The sequence below is a fragment of the Nicotiana tabacum genome, chromosome 13 (assembly GCF_000715075.1).
Source record: "Nicotiana tabacum cultivar K326 chromosome 13, ASM71507v2, whole genome shotgun sequence".
NCBI lineage: Eukaryota > Viridiplantae > Streptophyta > Magnoliopsida > Solanales > Solanaceae > Nicotiana > Nicotiana tabacum.
This window is the reverse complement of record NC_134092.1, coordinates 24,632,057-24,654,877: the sequence shown is the minus strand read 5'-3', so window position 1 is coordinate 24,654,877 and position 22,821 is coordinate 24,632,057. Positions and strand designations below refer to the sequence as shown.

At 35.2% G+C, this 22,821-nt stretch overlaps 2 protein-coding genes across 3 annotated transcripts; both read right to left on the bottom strand.

Annotated features, from left to right (window-relative positions):
• Positions 1 to 627: 627 nt before the first annotated feature.
• On the bottom strand, positions 628 to 3,675 carry LOC107764020 (F-box protein At5g07610-like). 2 transcript variants are annotated; one of them, XM_075229077.1, is made up of 2 exons: positions 3,461 to 3,675; positions 628 to 2,080 (listed from the first exon to the last, which is right to left on the bottom strand). In XM_075229077.1, exon 2 carries the CDS (start codon positions 2,071 to 2,073, stop codon positions 850 to 852), a length of 1,224 nt encoding a protein of 407 aa, XP_075085178.1. In that variant the 5' UTR covers positions 2,074 to 2,080; positions 3,461 to 3,675; the 3' UTR covers positions 628 to 849. The 2 variants fall into 2 exon arrangements, with proteins under 2 accessions (XP_075085178.1, XP_016438031.1); XM_016582545.2 differs by having other exon boundaries at positions 629 to 2,122.
• Positions 3,676 to 12,689: 9,014 nt separating this feature from the next.
• LOC142168026 (F-box protein At5g07610-like) lies at positions 12,690 to 13,467 on the bottom strand. Its single transcript, XM_075228678.1, has 2 exons — positions 13,294 to 13,467; positions 12,690 to 13,145 (listed from the first exon to the last, which is right to left on the bottom strand). Exons 1-2 carry the CDS (start codon positions 13,465 to 13,467, stop codon positions 12,690 to 12,692), a joined length of 630 nt encoding a protein of 209 aa, XP_075084779.1.
• Positions 13,468 to 22,821: the final 9,354 nt, after the last annotated feature.

Below are 22,821 nucleotides of genomic sequence, written 5' to 3'. Positions count from 1 at the left end.
AATGAGACATTGTCCCATATTGGAAGAGGAAAAGATTCTTGGTGGGTATATATATAATTGCTCTTCTTGTAGCTCTTAAAGAGTTAAGAAGAAAGCAAGCCTCGCGCCGTCGTCGTCGCTCGCTCGGCTTCGGCTTCGGATTTGATTGATTAATTTTTTGGACGACTAGCAGCCGCCTAATGCTCTTCCCACTATGGCCAAGTGCTTGCTCCACAAACAAGCTAGTGCATGCTCCACCATGGAGGGTGGAGGGTCGTTCATCTTCAAAGCTGACTGCTATAAATATGTGCAGCAGCTATTGAAGAAAGACACAAAAACTGAAAACGCTCAACTTTGGCTATACATTGCACTCCTTCCTCCCAGCATTTCCATACGATTTTCTGAATTTCTACTCCTTTGCTACCGAACTTTGTGTTTGCTGAAACACTGGGGTTTGAAGTACTGCTACACCAGTGTGTGATTCGTTCTATCCTGGGAGGAAATAATCCATAACCTTGGGTACTAGGAGAGGATTAAATTCCTTAAGGAAACACTATGAATTCAGTGGGCTCGAATTAATTACTGTTTCATTACGATAACTTATATTTCCCAGAATTATTATTTATAAATACAGCAATATTGGCGCGACTAACATAAATAAAACTAAATAACTAAAGAGTTGAGCACAATCATTTTGTGCAGATAAAACATTGAACGCATTTTTCAGTAAAGGTCCTATAACATTTATACTGAATTCCCAAAAGCAACTACGAAAGCTAAGATTTGACATTTAGTTTTCTAGCATTTCTGAAGAAGTTTTCACATGAAATACCTGCAAGATAACTTCTTTACAGAAGAAATTCAAAAGAGCTAAGACAAATCTTTGAGAGCTGGAACAGGAGCCAAACTTTCAGTATACTGATAAGCACAAACATGATTAAAGCGTAAAGCATCACCTATTTCACCAGGCAACTCGCGGACTACTTCAGCAGTTTTAAGCACTAAGTTGTAGGCGATCACCTTCCCCGGAATAGTAAGCAGTAGGACTGAATCTTCTTCTTTCTCTCCTCGAATCACTGACAAAATGGAAAAAGCATACTGTGTGCCAGATGATGTCTGCTGAACCATCTCAGGAAATGCTGAAATTAACCGAGCAAGATGAACACGATACTTCACTGACCACTTCCAGGTATTTTTGTCTAATTCGAGTACATTGAATTTCTTGGCATATAGGCTCTGAACCTGAATAAGATGCAAATGGCCACCCCATTCCCCAAAATACCTAATCTTTTCTCTACATTGTCCCTGAGGCCTTGGTGGCATATCTTTCCTTACAACTTCCTCTGAATTAGCATCAAAGTAAATGGAGGAGTTTTCACCAATCCAATGAATTGCACCATTCCAAAACACTCCACTGTCAAAGCGCATATCATAGGGTGGAGAGAAACGACAACACAATCTCCATGACTCGCTCCCTGGCACATACACACTCACTTCGACATCCGACCAATAGGAACCCAAACGCTTAATACACAAAGCTTTGTAATAAGGTGGTTCTGAAGGATCAAATATCAGGTTATAATAGACATTACCATAATACTTGTCATAGGGGCTCGGCAATGGACACCACTCTTTATTTGCAGGATTGTAAACAATACCAAGTTTGATATTCCTTGCTTTAGTTTTCATCACGCACATTAACAGGCCATTGCAAGATTGCATAACCTTGACTTGCATAACCTCAATTGCATCTCCTTTTTTTAAAGCCATTGGGTCAAGGAGCGGAAGAGGAGGGAGGCTAGTTACATTATCAGAAAGAGGAAGGGATTCGACTTTCTGGAGATTGGTTAGGCAATCGTAAAAGTAGATCCCAGACGGGGTTAGAGCATTAGAAAATGCAAGAGTACGACAATGACTGAGCCTAAATTGCAAACTGGTAATGATTGAGCACCAAAGTTTGCATACTAGACTGAACCTGATGAGAGATAGTGCAGGCAAACGGAGTAGAATTTCAGATAAAAGATCAGCATTTCTAGCAATGACATCCACCGCTACAATAACAGCAAGTCTTTTATCTATGTGGCTCTCCGCCATTGTCAGTCTAGGAATAAAACAATGAATCAGTTTTCAAACTCGAACAGACCTGATAGATATAAGCATGACAAATAATTAGCAAATAAGATAAGCTATTCTAGACTGAATAAGACTTGAATTTAAAATTTACTTGCAGCCTAAAGTTGTAGCTCAAACGATCGTCACCTATAATATCAATAAGTAGGACAAACCTGAACAAGCCAAATGCTAAAAATGACATTACTACTAGGCTAATATGAAACTTTGCAACACTTGATTGTGAGAGTTTGTGTGTGTGTGTGTGTGTGTATTGGGGGGGGGGGGGGGGTCCACTTCAAGCAAAGACAATACCAACAAACCCAGTAAAATCCTACAAGTGAGGTTAGTGCGTACGTAAACCTTACCCCTATACCAGGAAGGTAGAGAGGTTGTTCATGATAGACTTTCGGCTCAAGAAAAGATGAAAAGAAGCAGTGGCAATAACCAGTAAGAACAACAAGATAAAAACCGAAGCGAAAGATAATAAGAAAACAACAAGTAGTAATAGCAATCTAAGAATTCACTTCAAGCAAAGAATCAACAAGCAATGACTAAAGATTAGAGCTGGACTGAAATATTGCAATACAATTTTATCAAAATAATAGTAGCATATTTGTCAGATGCTAGCATTCACACATTCTGGATAGATGTGTCTGATATTGTTTGTTTACCTTGAATTCTTGAAATCATTTTCTTCTTCCACAAAAAGGAGAAATATGGCCTAACTCATTTATGAGTTACTTATAGGCAAAAGTCATTTTTATTTACAACTATCCCAACATCTCTTGCTTTAACCAACATTTCCACAACATTCTTAATCTTTAAAATTAATTAAAAAGTCATAAAGACCCTATTATCAGTAGTCTATCATGCCTTATACAATTATCACATGTCACCTGTTTTAGTACTTAAACAACAACAACAACTAGGCTTCTGTTCCAAACAATTTCGGCTGGCCTTGTACATCTTCATTGACTACATTACTCCATTTAAATAAGCAAATCAAGGAATATATTAATTCATGGAAAATCATATCAACTACACCCTTTATTTCAAATACTATAAAAGACCATTTTTTATATCAAAAGACATCCTTGTTGGTGCCTTTGATGAAACAAATAAGGGAAAATTGGATAAACCCAGAAAGATTTAGCACTACTCCTACCCTTTGAATACACACATAAAAGGTATTTAGCACACACCCTTTCTAGCAAATAATAAAAAGACTATTTTTTCTTTTAAAAAAAAGACATCTTTTTTCATTACACATTTATCCATTGATGAATAAAATGAAGAGGAAAGTTAGATAAACCCAGTTATAATAAACGGAAAAGGAAAGGAATTGAATAAATAGACAAACTAGGCTTACCGTTGGAGAAAAGCAGAAAAAAGGCCAGCAAAATGCAGCAAGGATTCTCCAAAAAGAAAATAACAAATTCAATCCATTGATAACAACAAGAATTGGGGCTTCTTTTACCGAATAAAAGGGAAACCAACGGCGAAGTGGGAAAATGGGGTCGTGAAAATAATCTAGGGATTTATGTTTACTCTCAATTAAAATTTCTTGATTTGAGTTTTATGAAAAAGGCGCGAAAATTTTCACTCTTCGCGGTCATGATAAATACATATTTTTATTATTGATGGCCACTTCTTTTTATATAGAATAAATAAATAATGCATAACTTGTACACTTTTCTTTTCAAAAATTCTTGTCCTACACTTGATAAATGAACAATAAGTTGCATTTTTCGTGTAAGTCATACCAATTTTTATATATATTTTTTTAAAAACACTGTTATATAGTGATATGTTATTTTAATTATTGCAAATCATTATTTTATAAACTTCATTAACTATTATATATGTGTGTTTACTTGAAATTGAATTACTTTATAGAGCTTAAGTTTAATGTTATGATAGTGTAAAAAAATATGCACAATTATATCACTTTAAAGATACTTACTAATTGCATGTAATAGCAGTAATAAATAACCTAAAAATATTAAATAGCCTGATATTCCTTACATCTCAAATTATGTGATGGTGTTTGACTGAGTATGAAATTTAAGAAAAAATTTTTAAAAAAAATTATAGCTTGTGGTGAAAGTAAGACAGAGATATGTATGGCTACATAAAATCTCATTATGGACAGAATGAACATTTTAAAATTAAATTGTTAGTTTTAAAAGTAAAAAAGTGTCATTTTTTGTGTTTACGAATGTTATGACTTGTATTGCAATATTGCCGTAATCTGGAGTCATTTTGCCTGATTCGTTGCTTAAGTAGAACCCCGCTCAGCAGGAGTGTTCATAAAAATTCGAATCAAACCGGAAACCAAATCAAATCGATCGAAAAAAAATTGAAACTTTTATTGTTTGACTTAGTTTTGGTTTTGAATTTTTAAAACCCAATCAAATTTTGTTTGTTTTGGTTTTAATAAAAAAATAACCGAAAAAATTAAACGAAACTGACTATAAAAGTAGCTATTTAAAATTTATTATTACTCCTATATATGTGTATTTTTATATAGAAAGTTTCTAAAATTGTATGGTACATGTTAATCGTTTGTACTTTTAGTCTAATTTTTTGCTATTATAATAATCCAATTATTTGCCTTTACAAGTACAAGAATCTATTTCATGTTAAAAGTAATTTATTTTTAATTGAGTTCTTAAATTATTATTCATCACTATTTGATTCGATTACTATCAATATATCATGGTAAATGATAAATTTTTCAAAGAACAGTTGATTTGATAGTTTACGTTGAAAATGTAGTCACTGAAATATGTATTTGATAGTGTATGTCTCATATTTTAGAAAAAACTGATAAATAACCGAAAAACCGATAAATAAGCGACATAAACCGAATTGCTAAAAAACCAACTTAATTGGTTTGGTTTGATTTGATTTCAATATTTAAAAAGACCGACTTACTTGATTTGATTTTTTTAGGAAAAAATCGACCCAAACCGAACCACCAGCACCCTACCGCCCACAATCAAGTGCTGCAAAGTTTCCCATTAACCTAGTAGTAACGTCATTCTTGCATTTGGCTTGTTCAGGTTCGTCCAGTTTATTGGGATTATAGGTGATGACCGTTTGAGCTACAGATTTTTCAGTGTAGAATAGCTTATCATATCTGCTAATTTTTTGTCAAGTTTGTACTAGTGGCGTCAAAATAGATAAAATAATAATAATTATTTATCTATATTATTCATTAAAAAATAGATTGAATAATGAACGTTTTCAAAATTGATCAAATACAGATAAGATTCATATTATTCATTTACAATGGATACTTAATGGATAACCTAGAGGTGTACAAAGAAAACCGAAAAATCACACCAAACCGATTATCCGAGTCAAACCGAGAAAAAAAATCCGATTATAGTTTGGTGTTGGAAAAAAAAAACCCGACCATAATTGGTTTGGTTTGGTTTTAACTAAAAAAAGTCAAACCGAAACCAAACCAACCCAACATTACATTTATGGAAGTTTTAAATATATTTAATGCATAAAAATAATTATTCTAGTGTAGTTTGTCAATATTTCTTAAAGTTTTTCATAATTTTATCTTTTAACGTATTATTTCAAACTTGAATTTATAATTTTTGAATGCTCCAATAAATTTTATAGTCTATAAATGTTAGTAACTCAAACAAATTCCAAACCAAAATCAAATCAATATTAATGTTAAACATTCAATTCAATTGCTAGGAATGACATATCTATTTATTTAGTTTTTCCATGGTTTAGATAAAATACAAAACTTATTTATTTTAGTGTTTAGTCATGTAAATAATAGTACTTATTAGTCGTACTTATTTTAGCAACTTAGTAATTTAAGATTATGTTTATTTTCATTATGGCTTATTAATAATATTTGTTTTGTGCGATTTTATTGTCTTTATTGTTGAATTTTTAGTACCATGCCATGATTTATCTCATATTTTATATTAGTTTCTTGAAAACACCTCATATAATTATGTCTTACTAGGATTAAAGAAATAGTTAGAGCACAAATTCTATGTTTTGTGCTATGAAAACTATATGAAAAAAAAATCGAAAAAATCGAGATTAAAAAATCCGATTTTTATTGGTTTGATTTGGTCTTTAAATTTAATAACCTGACACAATTGGTTTGGTTTGGTAATTAGAAAATCCGAACCAACCCGACCTATGTACACCCCTAGGATAACCAATGAATTTAACTTTTATATCTGCAAAGATTTAAATTGGGGATTTTTTAAATTTGAAAGACTAGAAATTCTCCCAAAAGTGATCACATTCAAGAAGTCATGGATAATATGAGTATCCACATTATCATCCAATTAATCAATTTTCTATCCATATTAAATAAGGACGGATCATATGTTTTATTCATTTTTGAATTACCCATATTTGATCCGCCCGTTTATCACCCCTACTTGTATCTATCCGGTTTGTTCGAGTTTAAAACTACTTCCTTATTCTGTTGTATGTGAATCCTAGACTGACGATGGAGGAGAGTACTTGTATTAAAATTTTGTATAAAGCTCTCTCATCTTAAGCAACTTCTTTGAACATCAAGGACAAGCAGATGTAAAGTATATCTTTAACTAGAACAATTCCCTCCAATTCATCTATTTATTTTCCCAAATGAGATGCATCATATATCTGGGAAGTGGCACGAATAGCCTGTTCGCCAAACTTTTCCAAATTTAGAAGCACTTTTTTTTTCAAAAAAAGTATTATTTTTTTAAAGTTTAAGTGTTTGGCCAAGTTTTTGGAAGAAAAAAAAGTGTTTTGAGGAAAAGCAAAGCAGTTTTGAAGAAGCAAGAAAATATAGCGTTTTCACAAAAGTATTTTTGAGAAAAATACATTTAGAAATACTTTTTAAAAGGTTGGACAAATATTAATTGTTGCTCAGAAGTATTTTTTAAATTAATTAGTCAAACACAAACTACTTCTCACTAAAAATACTTTTGAGAAAAAATATTTCTCAAAATAAGCTGATTTTAGAAGATCGGCCGAACATGCTAGAAAAAGCAATAAATTCAAAATTACTAGGCAAGGCCAGTCAGCAGAACTGCAGAAGAAGTGGAAAATTCTGATTAAAAGCTCCTTTCTACAAACTCTATTTCATGATAATAATGACTCTCTCAGTCCCAAAGGAAAAAAGACAACTTATATGCACAAACTCCTTATTTAGGTGATTTTGTGTAAAAGTTCCCTACCCTTTCCTTTTCTTTCTATTAACTGCCCACATAACCTTTGGTGGAGCTAAGGTGGAAGAAAGGGTTGAAAAATTACATAGGAGTAATGCATCTGAGGACATGATCCCGGATAAAAGGGGGTGGAGGTTGAAGATTAGGGTAGAAGGTTAGTAGGTAATTGTGTGTTTCCCTTTGTCTTCCCTGATTCGTTAGTATTAGTGTTAGTACGGTACCCTTTTATCCTTAGTTTGCTATTATCCCATTTCATGTTCTGTTGGTGTTTCCGTAGTTTGCTAGCAGTACTTCGTTCATATTCTCGTTTGGTACCTTGGATTTAGTTTTCTAAATATATTGTCTTGCTATTACTTGCGATCGATACCTCTTTCATATTCTCTGTTGCTATCTTCGATTTAGTTTTCTAATTATATTATCTTGCTATTACTTGCTATCAGGGCTTTTTTCACCTTCTTTAGCCGAGAGTCTATTGAAAACAGTCTCTCTACCCTTCCAGGGTGGAGGTAAGGCTACGCACATCCTATCTTCCCCAAACCCCACTTGTGAGATTATACTAGGTTGTTGTATATTGTTGAATCCTCGTAACATAAGAGAAAATTCTAGTGAAGTCGCAAAGGGAGTTTAAAATTTACTTTAGGTTACAGGTTCAAATTTAAGTGTAAAAATCTAGTATTTTTCATTAATTTCCTTGTATAAATTTCTTGCTCCTCCACTGTTAACATAACTTGGGAGCCAATCAGCAGAAGTAGCTAGCTTTTTATGGATCTTGTTGATTTTTTGGATTCTATGAGACTAAACATTGTAGATACACTATTGTACTTTTTCCAGTACCTTCTTGTTACTAAAAAAATAAAGACAGCCATGTACACAAGGCATTCCGTACTCACACAGAGTCCAGGGAGCGACCGCATCCTAAAGGTTGTGATGTAAACAGCCTAACTTAGTGCAACTAAATAACCAAACAGTTGAACACGAAACCTTTTTGTGCAGACAAAAACATTGAACTCATATTTCAAGCATCTTTGAAGAAGTCTTCGCATGAAGTACCTAAGAGATAACCTTTTCCCAGAAGAAACACAAAAAGAGGAAAGAGAAGTACTCGGAAGCTGCTGATAAGAGCATTATTTTGGACGAGTAGTCCAATCTTTAACCGGAATCAAACTTTCAGCATACTGATAAGCACAAACATGATTAAAACGTAAAGTATCACCTATTTCACCAGGCAACTCGCGGACCACTTTAGCAGTTTTAAGTAGTAAGTTGTAGGTGACCACCTTTCCGGGAATAGTTAGCAGAAGGAATGAATCTTCTTCACTCTCTCCTCGAATCACAGACAAAATGGAAAATGCATATTGTGCCAGATGATGTCTGTTGAACTATCTCAGGAAATGAAGATGAACACGATACTTTACTGACCACTTCCAGGTATCTTTGTCTAACTCAAGCACATTAAATTTCTTAGCATATAGGCTTTGAACCTGAATAAGATGCAAATGACCACCCCATTCCCCAAAATACCTAATTTTTTTGGATTCGTTTAATACTTAGTAGTCAATAATTTTTTTGTATTCGTTTTCAAGCCTCTCCCTTAAAATAAAAAAGGCCCAAAGAGGTAGCTCCTCTCTCCACAAGTAGAAAAATATGAACTCTTCTCCCTCTCTTCAACAATGACTTTAGACAAAGCAGCAACATTTGTCGACTTCAACAACTGAGAGTTTGTATTTTGATGATAAGTTATCATTATCGTTAAGTTTGCAAAACGTTGCACGTTAAACTTTGTCACTACAAATTGGCATATATAAAGATATTAGTGCTCACGTCCCACTCAAATCATGGATCCGCATATGCTCTATCATGCCTTGTACAATTACCATGTCACCTATTTTTGTACTTAAATAACAACGGCGACTAGGCTTCGCTTCCAAACAAGTTGGATCAGCCTTATAGATCTTCATTGACCACATTTATAATATTTTCAGGGAATATATTAATTCATGAAAAAATATATATCAACTACACCTATTTCAAATAGTGAAAGGACCATTTTTTATATCAAACTTCAAAAGACATCGTTTTTGGTGCCTTTGATGAAACAAATAAGGAAATATTGGATTAACCCCAGATAGATTTTGTTATGAACATGCCTTTTACCGATTATATTATTGGGCTGGTATTTGGGCCAGTTGTTAAAATGAGAAAATACCAATATGTGATGTGGGATCCGGATTGAGAAAATCCATTAAAATATTACAGTGCTGAAGGAAATAGAGTAAATATAAATAGCAGGAGTGTGTAGTTGTTAGGCTAAGCTAGAACTTGTCATTCTCTTTTCATTAGCTATTTTGTAATAGGAATCTGGAACCTCTCTTTTCTTATTTTCCATTTTTTTGTTCTAATTCCTCAGTTTGGTTTAATATTGCATTATCCTTACATTTAGTAAATATGGATCCATTACATTGGTGCTCTCGTTGTCCCTCTACCAACTGGGTGACTTTTCCACCTCCAGCTCCAGATCAATCACTACTGCAGAACATGAGTTGCGACTCTATTATATTTGCTGAAATGATCGATGAGGAGACTAATATGGTTGTTCCAATTTCAGTACATATCTATTCAGACATGACCGCAACCCTGGTGTTCGACGAAATGCCTCATTGCCTCTCCAAGATGTTTGTTGATCCACAAACCAAACAAAATCCCAGCCTATTAGAGTTTGAGCACTCTAGTGCTGCTGTCATTTTGTCTGTTGAATCTGCAAATATTTCTGATGCAGTCGTCATTTCCTCTGAGTTGAACTCTGGTTTGGACGATAGCACCACAAAGGAAGAAGATTTCGTGACAACAAATCTTAATTCGCAGCTACTTGTGATTGTTACTGGGGACACAAAGTGAGAAATTAAGCGGCATGAATCTCTGTCCATTGCCCCTAATTTCACAAACCTTGAGAAATCTGGTGTTGCTTCCTCACTGTTCGATGAAACGCCTGACTATAGTGGAGCATTTCGGTATAGTCTAATCTCTGAGAAGGTGGTTGCTCAATATATGTTACTTCATTTTCCATTTGATCCCGGTTCAGTAGCTGGACGTGTGTTTTACAGTATAGAAATTGTGTTTGATAATAGTCTTCAGTTGAATCTTCCATGTATTACACCACTATTAACAATGGCATTGGGAGAGAAATCCATGGTGTCTACTACAGGCCAGCTGTTAGACACAATGTCCCAATCGTGCGACCATTCCAGGATGTTCCTCCATGAGTTATCCGCTGCCAACATCTTTACCCCTATGGTTAAATCTGAGTGGAAAAATAGAAACTCAAGCCCTACGGACAAGTTATTTGTTGAAAGCTTCCAACGAATTGACACCAAGTCGCCCTGGGGTGGTATTGAGACTATCGCGAACAGTGCAATAAGAGCTTGTGCTAGCCATACTGCTATTTGCATGAGCAAAGTTGAAGGAAAATTATGGGTCAGCGAATTTATACAGGAGCTTGACATGGAATTTGACTGTATCGTTTTCTATACACTATCGGATTGGGTAACATCTGTAATATTTTATGGTTGTAATAGAGCCACTGCTTCATTTCCACCTGATTTTGGACTACCCAATTGCAAGTGGGTAGATACTGGTCAAAGGGCTTCCCAGATTGCTAGTTGAAGACAAAGCAAGATTCACTTCTCAAATCCTCAGTTTATTTTTTCTTCAATCTGAATCTGAGATCCATCTGTTGATAACTCATACAGACCACATTTCACGAGGCCTAGAGGCACCAAAAGCTGTGCTCCAACATCTGCGAGATGCACAGCCCTTAATACATGTTTTATGTCATAGGAAGCGCAGAGAAGTTTCAAGTCACGCTTGGTCTGATATAGAATCTGGCCTGCTAGGAAACCTTTATTTTGTTAAATGAGGCATAGCCATTGAAGGAACAGAGATAGAACAGAGGAAGGAAGAAGAAAGTAATAGAGCAGAGTTTGGAAATATCGAAACTGACTTTACATGCACTGTACATGTGATGTGTATATATATATACATACATCACTTAACCACTCTCTGCCTGACAATATATTAGCTGTTGACAGCTGTACATTTATCCCACTAACTAACTTCTAACCTCCTAACTAACCTTTACACTATGCATACTTCTCAACACTCCCCCTCAAGCTGAGGGATGAAAGAGGTTCTTCATTTCCAGCTTGCTATTCAAATACTCATGTTGTGGTTTGCATAGACTCTTGGTAAGCAAATCAGCAGGCTGTTCCTTAGTCCCGATATGTTGAGTCTGAATTTGATCACCCTCAATTTTCTCCCTTACAAAAAGACAATCAATGTCAAAGTATTTTGTCCTTTCATGAAATATGGGGTGTGCTGCAATCTGTATAGCTGCTTTGCTATCACAGAACAACTGCACAGGAGTGTTCACTCCAATTCCTAGCTCTCCAAACAAACCAACTAGCCAAGTGACTTCAACAACAGTAGCTGCCATGCTCCTGAATTCTGATTCAGCAGAGCTCCTAGAAACTGTGCTTTGCTTCTTGGACTTCCAAGAAATTAGAGCTTCACCAAACTTAACTATATAACTAGTAATAGACTTCCTTGTTTCCACACATGAACCCCAATCTGAATCACAGTAGGCAACCAGTTCCTTGTTACCTTTTGCTGGCATAAGCAGTCCCAATCCTGCAGTTCCCTTGATATACTTGACCACTCGTACAGTTGATTCCATATGTGACTGCTTAGGAGCATGCATGTGTTGGCTCAGTACTTGAACAACAAAGGCAATGTCTCGCCTTGTCATTGTCAGGTACAACAGTCTGCCTACTAATCTTTGATAGCTTCCTGGGTCCTCAAGTTGTGCATCTGTAGAGGCTTCCCCTTTGTTCATGAATTCATCAAATGCTACTGAGGTGAGTTTATGATTGAACTCAAGAGGTGTAGCAACAGGCTTTCCACCAGCCAATCCCAACTCAGATACTAACTCAAGAGCATATTTCCTTTGATTCATAAGAATTCCTTCTTTAGATCTGGAGAACTCAATTCCCAGAAAGAATTTTAATTCTCCCAAGTCCTTCATTTTGAACTTAGCTTGCAAGTCTGTCCTCACTTGATGAATAAGCTCCACATTGTTCCCAGTAACCAGCAGATCATCAACATATACTAGGATTACTATCAGATCACTACCTGCCCTTTGTGTGAAAAGAGAGTAATCATTATGATGTAAACAGCCTAACTTAGTGCAACTAAATAACCAAACAGTTGAACACGAAACCTTTTTGTGCAGACAAAACATTGAGCTCATATTTCAGTAAAGGTTCTACAACATTCAAAAAGAAAAATACCTAATCTTTTCGCTACAATACCCCCGAGATCTTGGTGGCATATTTTTCACAACGACTTCTCTGATTTAGCATCAACGTAAACGGAGTATTCACCAATCCAGTGAATTCCACTATTCCAAAACACTCCACTATCAAAGCGCATACCATAAGGTGGAGAGAAACGACAACAAGATCTCAATGACTCATTACCTGGCACATACACACTCACTTCGAAATCTGAAGTGCCAAAAAAGTGACCCTTAAAAGTAGTACCCAAACGCTTAATACACAAAGCTTTGTAATAGGGTGGTTCTGAAGGATCAAATATCAAATTATATCCATAAACCACTTCATAATACATGACATAGGGGTTCGGCAATTTATGATACTCATTCTTTGCAGAATTGTAAACGATACCAAGTTTGAGTTCAAATACTTCAGTTTTGGAGGAGATCACACACATCATCAAGCCATTGCAAGACTGCGTAACCTTGATTGCATCTCCTATATATATTTGCAGCCACTTCAAGGAATTGAAGAGGAGGGAGGCTAGTTACATTATCTGTGAGTGGAAGGGATTCAACTTTTTGGAGATTGGTTAGGCAATTGTAAAAATAGATCCCAGACGGGGTTGGAGCACTAGAAACTGCAAGAGTACGACAATGACTAACCCTAAATTGCATACTGTTAATGATGGAGAACCAAAGTTTGCATACTAGAGTGAACTTGATGAGAGATCTTGCAGGCAAACGGAGTAGAATTTCAGATAAAAGGTCAGCATTTCCAGCGATAACATCCACCGCTGCAGTAACAGCAAGTCTTTTATCAATGTGGTTCTTCGCCATTGTCAGTCTAGGAACAAAACAACGAATCACTTTTCAAACTCGAACAGACCTGATAGATACAGGCATGGCAAACAATTAGCAAATATGATACGCTATTCTAGACTGAATAAGACTTGAATTTAAAATTTACTTGCAGCCTAATGTTGTAGCTCAAACGATCATCACCTATAATACCAACAAGTAGGACGAACCCGAACAAGCCGAATGCATAAAATGATGTCACTACTAGGCTAAATATGAAACTTTTCAGCCCTTGATGTTGAGGGTTTGGAGGGGGGAGGATTCAAATTCAAGCAAAGAATTAACAAGAAATGACTAAAGATTAGGGCATATTTTTCAGATGGTAGCAATCACGCATTTTGGATGTGTCTGGTATCACAAACAATAGCATTTGCTTACCTTGGATTGTTGAAATCATTTTCTTCTTCCACCAAAAGGGGAAATATGACCTCATTCACTTCTGAGTTACTTATAGGCAAAAGTCATTTACAAGTATCTCAACTTCTCTTGCTTTAACCAACATTTCCACAACATTGTTAATCTTTAAGATAAATAAAAAAATCATAAAGACCCTATGATCAGTACTCTATCACAAGGGCAGACCTACATATAGGGTAGAGGGGTCACCGGAACTCGCAAAATAATTTACTGGTGCCCCAAAAGACAAAAGAGGCTGGATGGTAGTTTTGGTTGAGTGTATGGCTAAACTCTCTCTATGAGTTTGGAGACCTCGGATCGAAACTCGACAGCTGCATCTTTAATGTTTTTGTTTCACTTTATTGATTCCAACCATAATTTATACTTAGTAATCAATTGGTTTACTTTTTTTTCCTTTTGGAATTCAATTTTAGTTTAATACTTAGTAGTCAATAATTTTTTTGAATTCGTTTTCAAGCCTCTCCCTTAAAATAAAAAGGCCCAAAGAGGTAGCACCTCTCTCCACAAGTAGAAAAATATGAACACTTCTCCCTCTCTTCAACAACGACTTTGGATCAGCCTTATAGATCTTCATTGACCACATTTATAACATTTTTCAGGGAATATACTAATTCATGGAAAAATATATCAACTATACCTATTTTCAAATAGTGAAGGACCGTTTTTTTTATATCAAAAGACATCCTTTTTGGTGCCTTTGATGAAACAAATAAGGGAAAATTGGATAAACCCAGATAGATTTAGCACTATAATGTCACACAGCACAAGTAAAAGAACTGGATAAATGAACACCCTACTCCTACCCTTTGAATAAAAACAGAAAAGATAATATTCAGCACACACCCTTTATTGCAAATAACAAAAGGACTGTTTATTTCTTACAAAAGACATCTTTTTCATAGCAATTAATGAATCAAATAAAGAGGGAATTGGATAAATCCAGAAAGATTTAACACTATAATGTTACACAGACAAGGAAAATAAATAAACAAACTATTCTTACCGTTTGAGAAGAAACAGAAAAAGGCCAGCAAATGCAACAAGAACTCTCCAAAATTCAATCCATTGATAACAATGGGGAATTGGGGATTCTATGCTTCTAGCGGTAGTCTTAATGCTTTTTTACCGAAAAAAAGAGAAACCAACGGCGAAGTGGGAATATGGGGCCGTGAAAGAGTAAATATGTGGAAAATAAATTAGGGGTTTATGTTTCTTGATTTGAGTTTTATGAAAAAGGCGCGAACATTTTCACTCTTCACGGTCATGATAAATACACATTTTTATTACGGATGGCCACTTTTTTAACACGTGTAGAAAATACACTACAACAAAAAGAATAAATAATGCATAACTTGTATTTTTCTTTTCTGAAGTTCCTGTCCCCCTCTTGATAAATGAAGAATAAGTTACATTATTTCGTGTAAGTTATACCAATTTTTATAGTTTAAAAATAAAAAATCAATGTCATATACTGATATGTTATTTTTATTATTGTAAATCATTATTTATAAAGTTCATTAACTTTTATATATGTGTGTTAAGTTGAATTTGAATTACTTTATAGAGCTCGTAAGTTAATGTAAAAAGCATGCATAATCATATCACTGCAAGATACTTACTAATTGCTTGTAATAACTTTAATTAAATATACTAAAAAATTAAATAACTTGTTATTCCCTCCCTTCCAAATTATATGACGGTGTTTGATTGGGCACAAAATTTAAAAAAAAATAAAAAAATTATAACTTATGATATAAAATAAGATATAAATATTTGTATGGTTACACATCACCTCATAAAGGTTTTTTTCTCTCTCATAAGGGTAGTATAAGCATTTTAAAGTTAAATTGTTAGTATTAAATATAAAAAAGTATTACAGTAGTTTTTTGTATTTACAAATGCTATGACTTGTTTTCGATCATAAATTTTAAAATTTCTTACTCTCCATCCAAATTTATGTGACACTCTTCTATTTTTAGTAGTACCAATTAAATTAAAATATTTATTTTACCCTTAATGAGGTGTTGAATATTGTGACCGTTTTGATAAATATTTCGAAGAACAAAGAATTCGTCACCGAAAAACTCCACTCTAAACACCTCAATTGAATGATTTGGAAGAGAGAATGAACAGAACTCGAGTAGAGAGAGTTAGATACTTACTTTTAGAGGTTAAATTTTCAAATAATGTTTGAGGGGAAGCACTTAATGTTGTTGCTTATGCTATTAATTTATCTCCTATTATTGCCTTGGTTAGTGATGTTCCAAATAAGGTTTGGTTTGCCAAATATGTTTTTTATGATCGCTTGAGAGTTTTTGGGGAATTGGGTGTAAACGTTGTGTGCACATGTTCCTAAAGATGTAATCAAATAAAGACGAAAAAATACTAAAGATTATAATGGAGTGATAAGTGCTTATCTATTTTGATTAAAGGTCGTAAGTTCAATCGCCATTTATGTTTATGAAATTGCTTTTAGAAAGAAACATTTTTTTCTCATAAAGTAGGACTTTCCTAGGTGAATTCACCTTAGTTGTGCCCCGAAGTGGGGTGCGGGAGACCCAAAAAATGATGGCAAAAGATTGGTAAATCCTCTTTTTTTACTTTCTATCTTTTATGAGATGATAAAAGACTTGTTCGTGGAAAGGCGAATGTAGACAACTTTTTCTTGTTAGAGAGGCTGCATTTTTCCAGAATTCCTTGTACAAAATAAAAAAAGGAAAAAAAAAAACTTATAAGCACACATTCCTGGTCATAATTAACACGAGATGCACGAATTTCATCAAAAAAGAAGAACAGATACAAAAATGCAAGAAAAATAATATTAAATGTCTATTTTTCAAGAGTATTAACAATAGAACCCCACAACAGCATGCTAGTTGTCTTTAATCCACATGCAGCATTTCTTTCATTAACTCAACAAAATTTTAGAAATTATTCAAAAAAATTTCCCTCTTTGGTTTGATTTAACAATGAATTCCAATCTCCAATCTTGTCGGAAACATAGGATTCTTATCCTAAATTTATCCAATGTTCGCATGTCAACAGTATACAATACAAATCTACATGTATTACTTTGTTGAAGTGGTAGGCCATAAAAAAAGCAACAATTAGCAAAATATTTCTAAAATTGTAGACATATTAATTACTTATTTGTTTAACTTACTAGTTGCTACTATCTCTTCTATTATTTACTTTATAACTACGAAATCAGTGAAGTATACCTGAAGATCATTTTTATTTAACTATGTGATCAACTCGTCTAATTGTTACGAGATTACACCACTTTTATTTATCTTATTGTTTATCCGAAAAACGATACAGTTGAATTTGTTCGTGGTTTCTAGACAAGTGAATTAATTTGATCCAAAAAGTAATGAAATAACTAATGAGATATAAAATACTTAGCCTTAGAATGTAGAAAGAACGGCAGAGCTGATGAGTCCGGAACAGGATTTTCGGGCATAACAATGATAAGATCAAAAGCAAGAAAGTAAAATTGTATTAAAATGCTGTATAGAATATAGTGTCAGTTAGCTAGAAAATTCATGTCCATATTTATAGCTACGTCTAAGGAAGGAAGTCCTAGGATCACGCCCTTCTTTAATGTAAATTATGAGGGTCATTGATGAAGATGTAACGTTGGACATAAATGCTACATCCCTTGTAACGGGCCATCATCTTTAATGTTGCAAAATAGTTTGTATTAAATGTTACCATGCGCAAAGCATTTAATACTCCTTTTATATCGTTATTCCTTCTGGTGACAAGCGGAATAGCTATGTTCAGTGGCTATCCCCATCTTGTGTTCCACGTATCCTTTCTTTAAACGATCACATGTCATGTCATATTTTTCCCTATGCAGATAGTCCTCCTGCTTTCCGATGACACAATCTTGAGTTACCGGAAAGTTGGTAGAAAGCACCTTTTTGGTGGGAATTACTATAACTCCCTTTGAAGTTTTCTGACAATTGATTAGACGCACGTATCTCCGCATTTAATGCCCCGAACACGCATCATCCCACGATTCAGCACAACTTTTACCAATTATCGAGGTAATCAAGTCCATGAATTTAGCTGCCAAAATTTTACTTATACGCATCATCATCCTCTTATGTACTTTATAATTTCTCAAATTTCTAATTTGCATCTTTATTTCCCAATTTTTCTCTGATCTTCTTCGAACCAGAATTTTCCTTCCTTCTATTACAATTTCTTCTTCTTCAAAACTTGCTAGTTCTTCAAAGGGAAAGAACAAAAATCGAGGATTCCGTTCCTCCAACAGCGGGTTCCATCATCCCAAGAAGGCTTAGTAGTTCGAAGAATTTTGAAGAAAAATTTCCTACTGCTAACCCTCACACGTGGGTTGTTAGCAGGTACCCTTCTTCTATTCGTCTTTCCAGTATTTCTGCTGTGAAGGAGGACTACCGCTGTCATGAGTTGGACATCATTGCCCCTGACCTATCGGAGCGAGTAACCCTTCCCAGGGAAGGATTTACATATTTTTATACGTATTCCTTTACTTTGGGTGCGTTTTCTTTGAGCGGAGAGCTTAATCCCATTTGCAGCAAAGCGAGCAAGAAGTGTTAACCCTTAGCCAAAAAATTGGGCCGCTGAGGGTTAGATTTGATGAAGCTAAGGCTAAATGGGCAGAAGTCCAGAACGTTGTACTTGCTGCAATCGATCGTGAGGCTGCCTTTGCTGAAAGAGTGATTAACTTGGAGGCAACCTTAAACTCCAAAAGTGAAGAGCTTGCTGTTGTGGTGGCAAAACATGCCCAACTAGAAGAGAAGTATAAGAAAACTATCGAGCATAATAGGCTCTTTAGTTCAACTGTCCGTGAGCTCGATGTTAGTCTCAAATCTGCTAGGACCGCCCAAGAAAACCTTTCCGCTGAGGTTACTCAACTCAAAGAAGAACTCAAGCGTCGAGCGGCTTCCCTCATTATTGAAAAAAATTATTCCATAAATATCATGAGGAGAAAAACCTTGGAAGAGGCCAAAACTGGTATCACTGACATTCATGCCGAAATTGCTAAGGCCCAAGAGCTTGAGTTGGCTGCAAAAAATGGACTCCCGGTGCAGTTTGACGCTCCAGGTTCCTCTGATTCCGGTTCCGAGTTTTCAAAAAATGAAGAGGGATCGGAAGGTGATGATGCCAAAGACCAAGTTGGGAAAAACATTGAGCCATCGGTTGAACTATCTACTACTCCCGGGGATGCAGATACTTCTCTTCCTCCTGATTCCGGAGACGCTGCAGTTTAGCTTTACTTGTCTTTTCCTGTTTTGTATTTCTTTTGGCATGTTCTTGTAAATGAAGACATACTTTTTCTCAAATGTTTGTTTGAGTCTTACTTTTTCTTGAATATCCGTGCAAATTTTTTAACCCTTATATTCTTTTAAGGATTTTGTGCATGTTTTTCTGTATGCGGTCTCGGATGCATTTTCTTCGATGCACTTTGTTTCCGAGAATTATCCCTTTTGTATGAGGGTTTCAATAAGTATTTGCGCAAGTTTTCTTTTTGCTTATTTTTCATACACGACTTCAGGTGTATTTTCCCCCGATGGTGTTCTAGATTTCGAGTATTGATTTTTCTATAACCAACCCTTTAACGTGGGGGTTTTATAAGTATTTGTGCAAGTTTGCTTTTTGCGTCTTTTTCGTATGCAGCTTCAAGTGTATTTTTTCCCGACGGCATTCTAGATTCCGGGCATTGATTCTTGTCACGACCCTAAATTTCCTCCATAGGATGTCGTGATGGAACCTAATCTCTAAGACTAGGTAAGCCTATCATTGCGGAATAATTGAATATAAACTGAAATTTAATCCTTAACAGTTGAACAAATAAGAACTGCAAATTTACAAATTTAACTCCCAAAACTTGGTATGAATAAGTCACAAGCTTCTAAGAATTTATCCTCAATGTCTCTATATATGAGAGTCTAACGAAAATAAGGAAGCAACATAATAAGAATAGAAGGGGACTCCGGAGTCTGCGGACGCTGGCAGATATACCTCGAAGTCTCCGTACACAGGTAGCTCATTGATATCTGGGTTGGTAGGAGGTATCTGGATTTGCACAAAAAGATGTGCAGAAGTATAGTATGAGTACACCACAACGGCACCCAGTAAGTGCCAAGCCTAACCTCGGTAGAGTAATGACGAGGTTAGGTCAGGCCCTACTGAAATAATAAAAGACAAGGAGAAAAGTTTAACAATATAATAATAATAATAATAATAATAATAATAATAATAATAATAATAATAATAATAATAATAATAATAATAATAATAATAATAATAATAATAATAATAATAATAATGATGTAGTAAGTAGTATGTCACAATATAACTACACATAATAAGGGCAAATAACACCTCGCGGAAGGAAAACAGAAATTTACAACTTTAAGGAAAACACCAAAATAACCAAAGGCAATGCAACCATAAATAAATATCAACAAAGGCACTCCCGAGGTACCGCCTCGTAGTCCCAAATCATAAATAAATTCACAATATCTCATTTACTTATATCACCGCGGGAGCCTTCACATTAAATTTTAAAGAAATTATTTTTTCCGAAATAGCATCCCGTGTTTTAGCCACCCTTATCACACCGCATGACTTCTAGTAGTTTTCCTACTAGCCACGCATATCAAGCCACCATTATCTCATCGTATGCGTTTCAACACCCCGACCTTATACCACCACATGCATATCAATATCACAATATATCACAATTTGCACCTCAAGTGCCCAAATATTTCAACTTGCCAAAATAAATCAACAACAACAATATTTCCACAATAAGGAGCTCACGACACAATCACAATGAGTACAAAAATCTCAAATATTCGGGAATGAACAATTCAGCAAAAATAATATTTTATAATTTTTAACATGTTGCCTCAATACTAGATTTTTAAAATGTCAAATATTTCATATTAATAATTTTTAAATTTAAGAAAACTAACCTTCAAATAATTCACAGAACAAAGAAAAATAGAGTTTCAACTAAACAGGTAAAACAATTAGTAAAAAAAGGTTAGATAATTTAAAATATAAAAAAGTAAATCAATGATGATAAATATAACATAATAAAATAATTTAATTAATATGCAATAGTGATCCACACAATTTAAAGATAAAATCCTCCACATTTAACCCGTGTACACACTTGTCACCTCGTGTATACGACTTTCATCACATCAACATTTTTATATCAATACTAATTCTAAGGAAAATTTCCCCCACATAAGGCTAGACAAGTCACTTACCTCAAACCACGCTCAATCCGTCAAGTAGTATGTCTTTTCCTCAATTTTCTGATTCCCATCGGCTCGAATCTAATCATAATTAATTCTATTCAATCAATACAAATTATAGGAATAAATTCTATAAGAAAATATAAATTTTCTAATAAAATCCAAAATTTAACCCCAAAATTGTCCGTAGGGCCCACATCTCGGAACCCGACAAAAATTATAAAATACGAATGCGCATTCGACCACGAGTCCAACCATACCACATTTACCAAATTCTGACATCAACTTGACCTCCAAATCTCAATTTCTTATTTTGAAATCCCTAGGCCCAAATCCTCTAATTTCACCTCAAAAATATATAATCTAGTCGTAATACTCGATGACAATCCAATATTATTGACTAACAATGATCACAAGCGACTTACCTCAAGTTTTCCCGTGAAATCCCTCTGAAAAATAGCCCCAAACCGTGTTGAAAATGTCCAAAATGTCGGAAGCCCTCTATTTTGTAATCTGGTTAGTGTTTTCGCACATGCGGACACTTAACCGTATATGCGGTTCCGCTTTTGTAGAGATTATGGTCGCTTCTGCTGGATGGCTCGCTTCTGTGGACAAGAGTCCGCTTTTGCGACGAGGCTGCCCCTTCCCCTTTTCCGCTTCTGCGATGCGTGTGCCGCTTCTGCGGTCGCGCTTCTGCGATGCCCCGTCCGCTTCTGCTAGCTCGCACCTGCGGTCTAAAATCCGTAGGTGCGATTACACCAGAAGGCCAAAATTTTAGATTTTTCTTAAGTCCAAATTTTGATCCTTTTACCATCCGGAATCCACCCGAGGCCCCCCGAGACCTCAATCAAATACACCAACAAGTCCTAAAACATCATACGAACTTAGTCGAAACCTCAAATCACATCAAACAATGCTATAACCACGAATCATACCCCAATTCAAGCTAAATGAAACTTAAGAATTTCCAACTTCTACATTCGATACCGAAACCTATTAAATCAATTCCGATTGACCTCAAATTTTGCACACAAGTCATAAATGATATAACGGAGCTATGAAAATTTTTAGAACTGGATTCCGACCCCGATACCAAAAAGTCAACTCCCTGGACAAACTTTCCAAAATTTAAGTTTCGCCATTTCAAGCCAAATTCTACTACTACGGACTTTCAAATAATTTTTCGGACACGTTCTTAAGTCCAAAATCACCATACGGAGCTACTGGATTCATCAAAACTCTATTTCGATGTCGTTTTCACATAATTCAAGATCCGGTCAACCTTTTCAACTTAAACTTTCAACCTTGAGACTAAGTGTCTTAATTCATTCCGAAATCTCTCCGGATACAAACCGACTACCCCGGCAAGTCACATAACAGTTATAAAGTACAAAATGAGCAGTAAATGAGGGAACAAGGCTATAATTTTAAAACGACTGGTCGGGTCGTTACATCCTCCCCCTCTTAAACAAACGTTCATCCTCGAACGAGTTTAGAATTATACCTAGAGTGGTGAAAAAATGAGGATAATAATTGCGCATATCATGCTTGGTCTCCCAAGTCGCCTCCTCGACCGGTTGACCCCTCCATTGTACTTTTACTGAAGCAATGCTCTTCGATATCAACTTTCTTACTTGTCTGTCCAAAATAGCCA

Coding starts and splice junctions, on each gene's coding strand:
- LOC107764020 (XM_075229077.1), bottom strand. CDS start 2,073: ATGGCGGAGAGCCACATAGATAAAAGACTTGCTGTTATTGTAGCGGTG.
- LOC142168026 (XM_075228678.1), bottom strand. CDS start 13,467: ATGGCGAAGAACCACATTGATAAAAGACTTGCTGTTACTGCAGCGGTG. Junction 13,146..13,293: donor TTAACAGTATGCAATTTAGG/GTTAGTCATTGT, acceptor AATTCCTTGAAG/TGGCTGCAAATATATATAGG.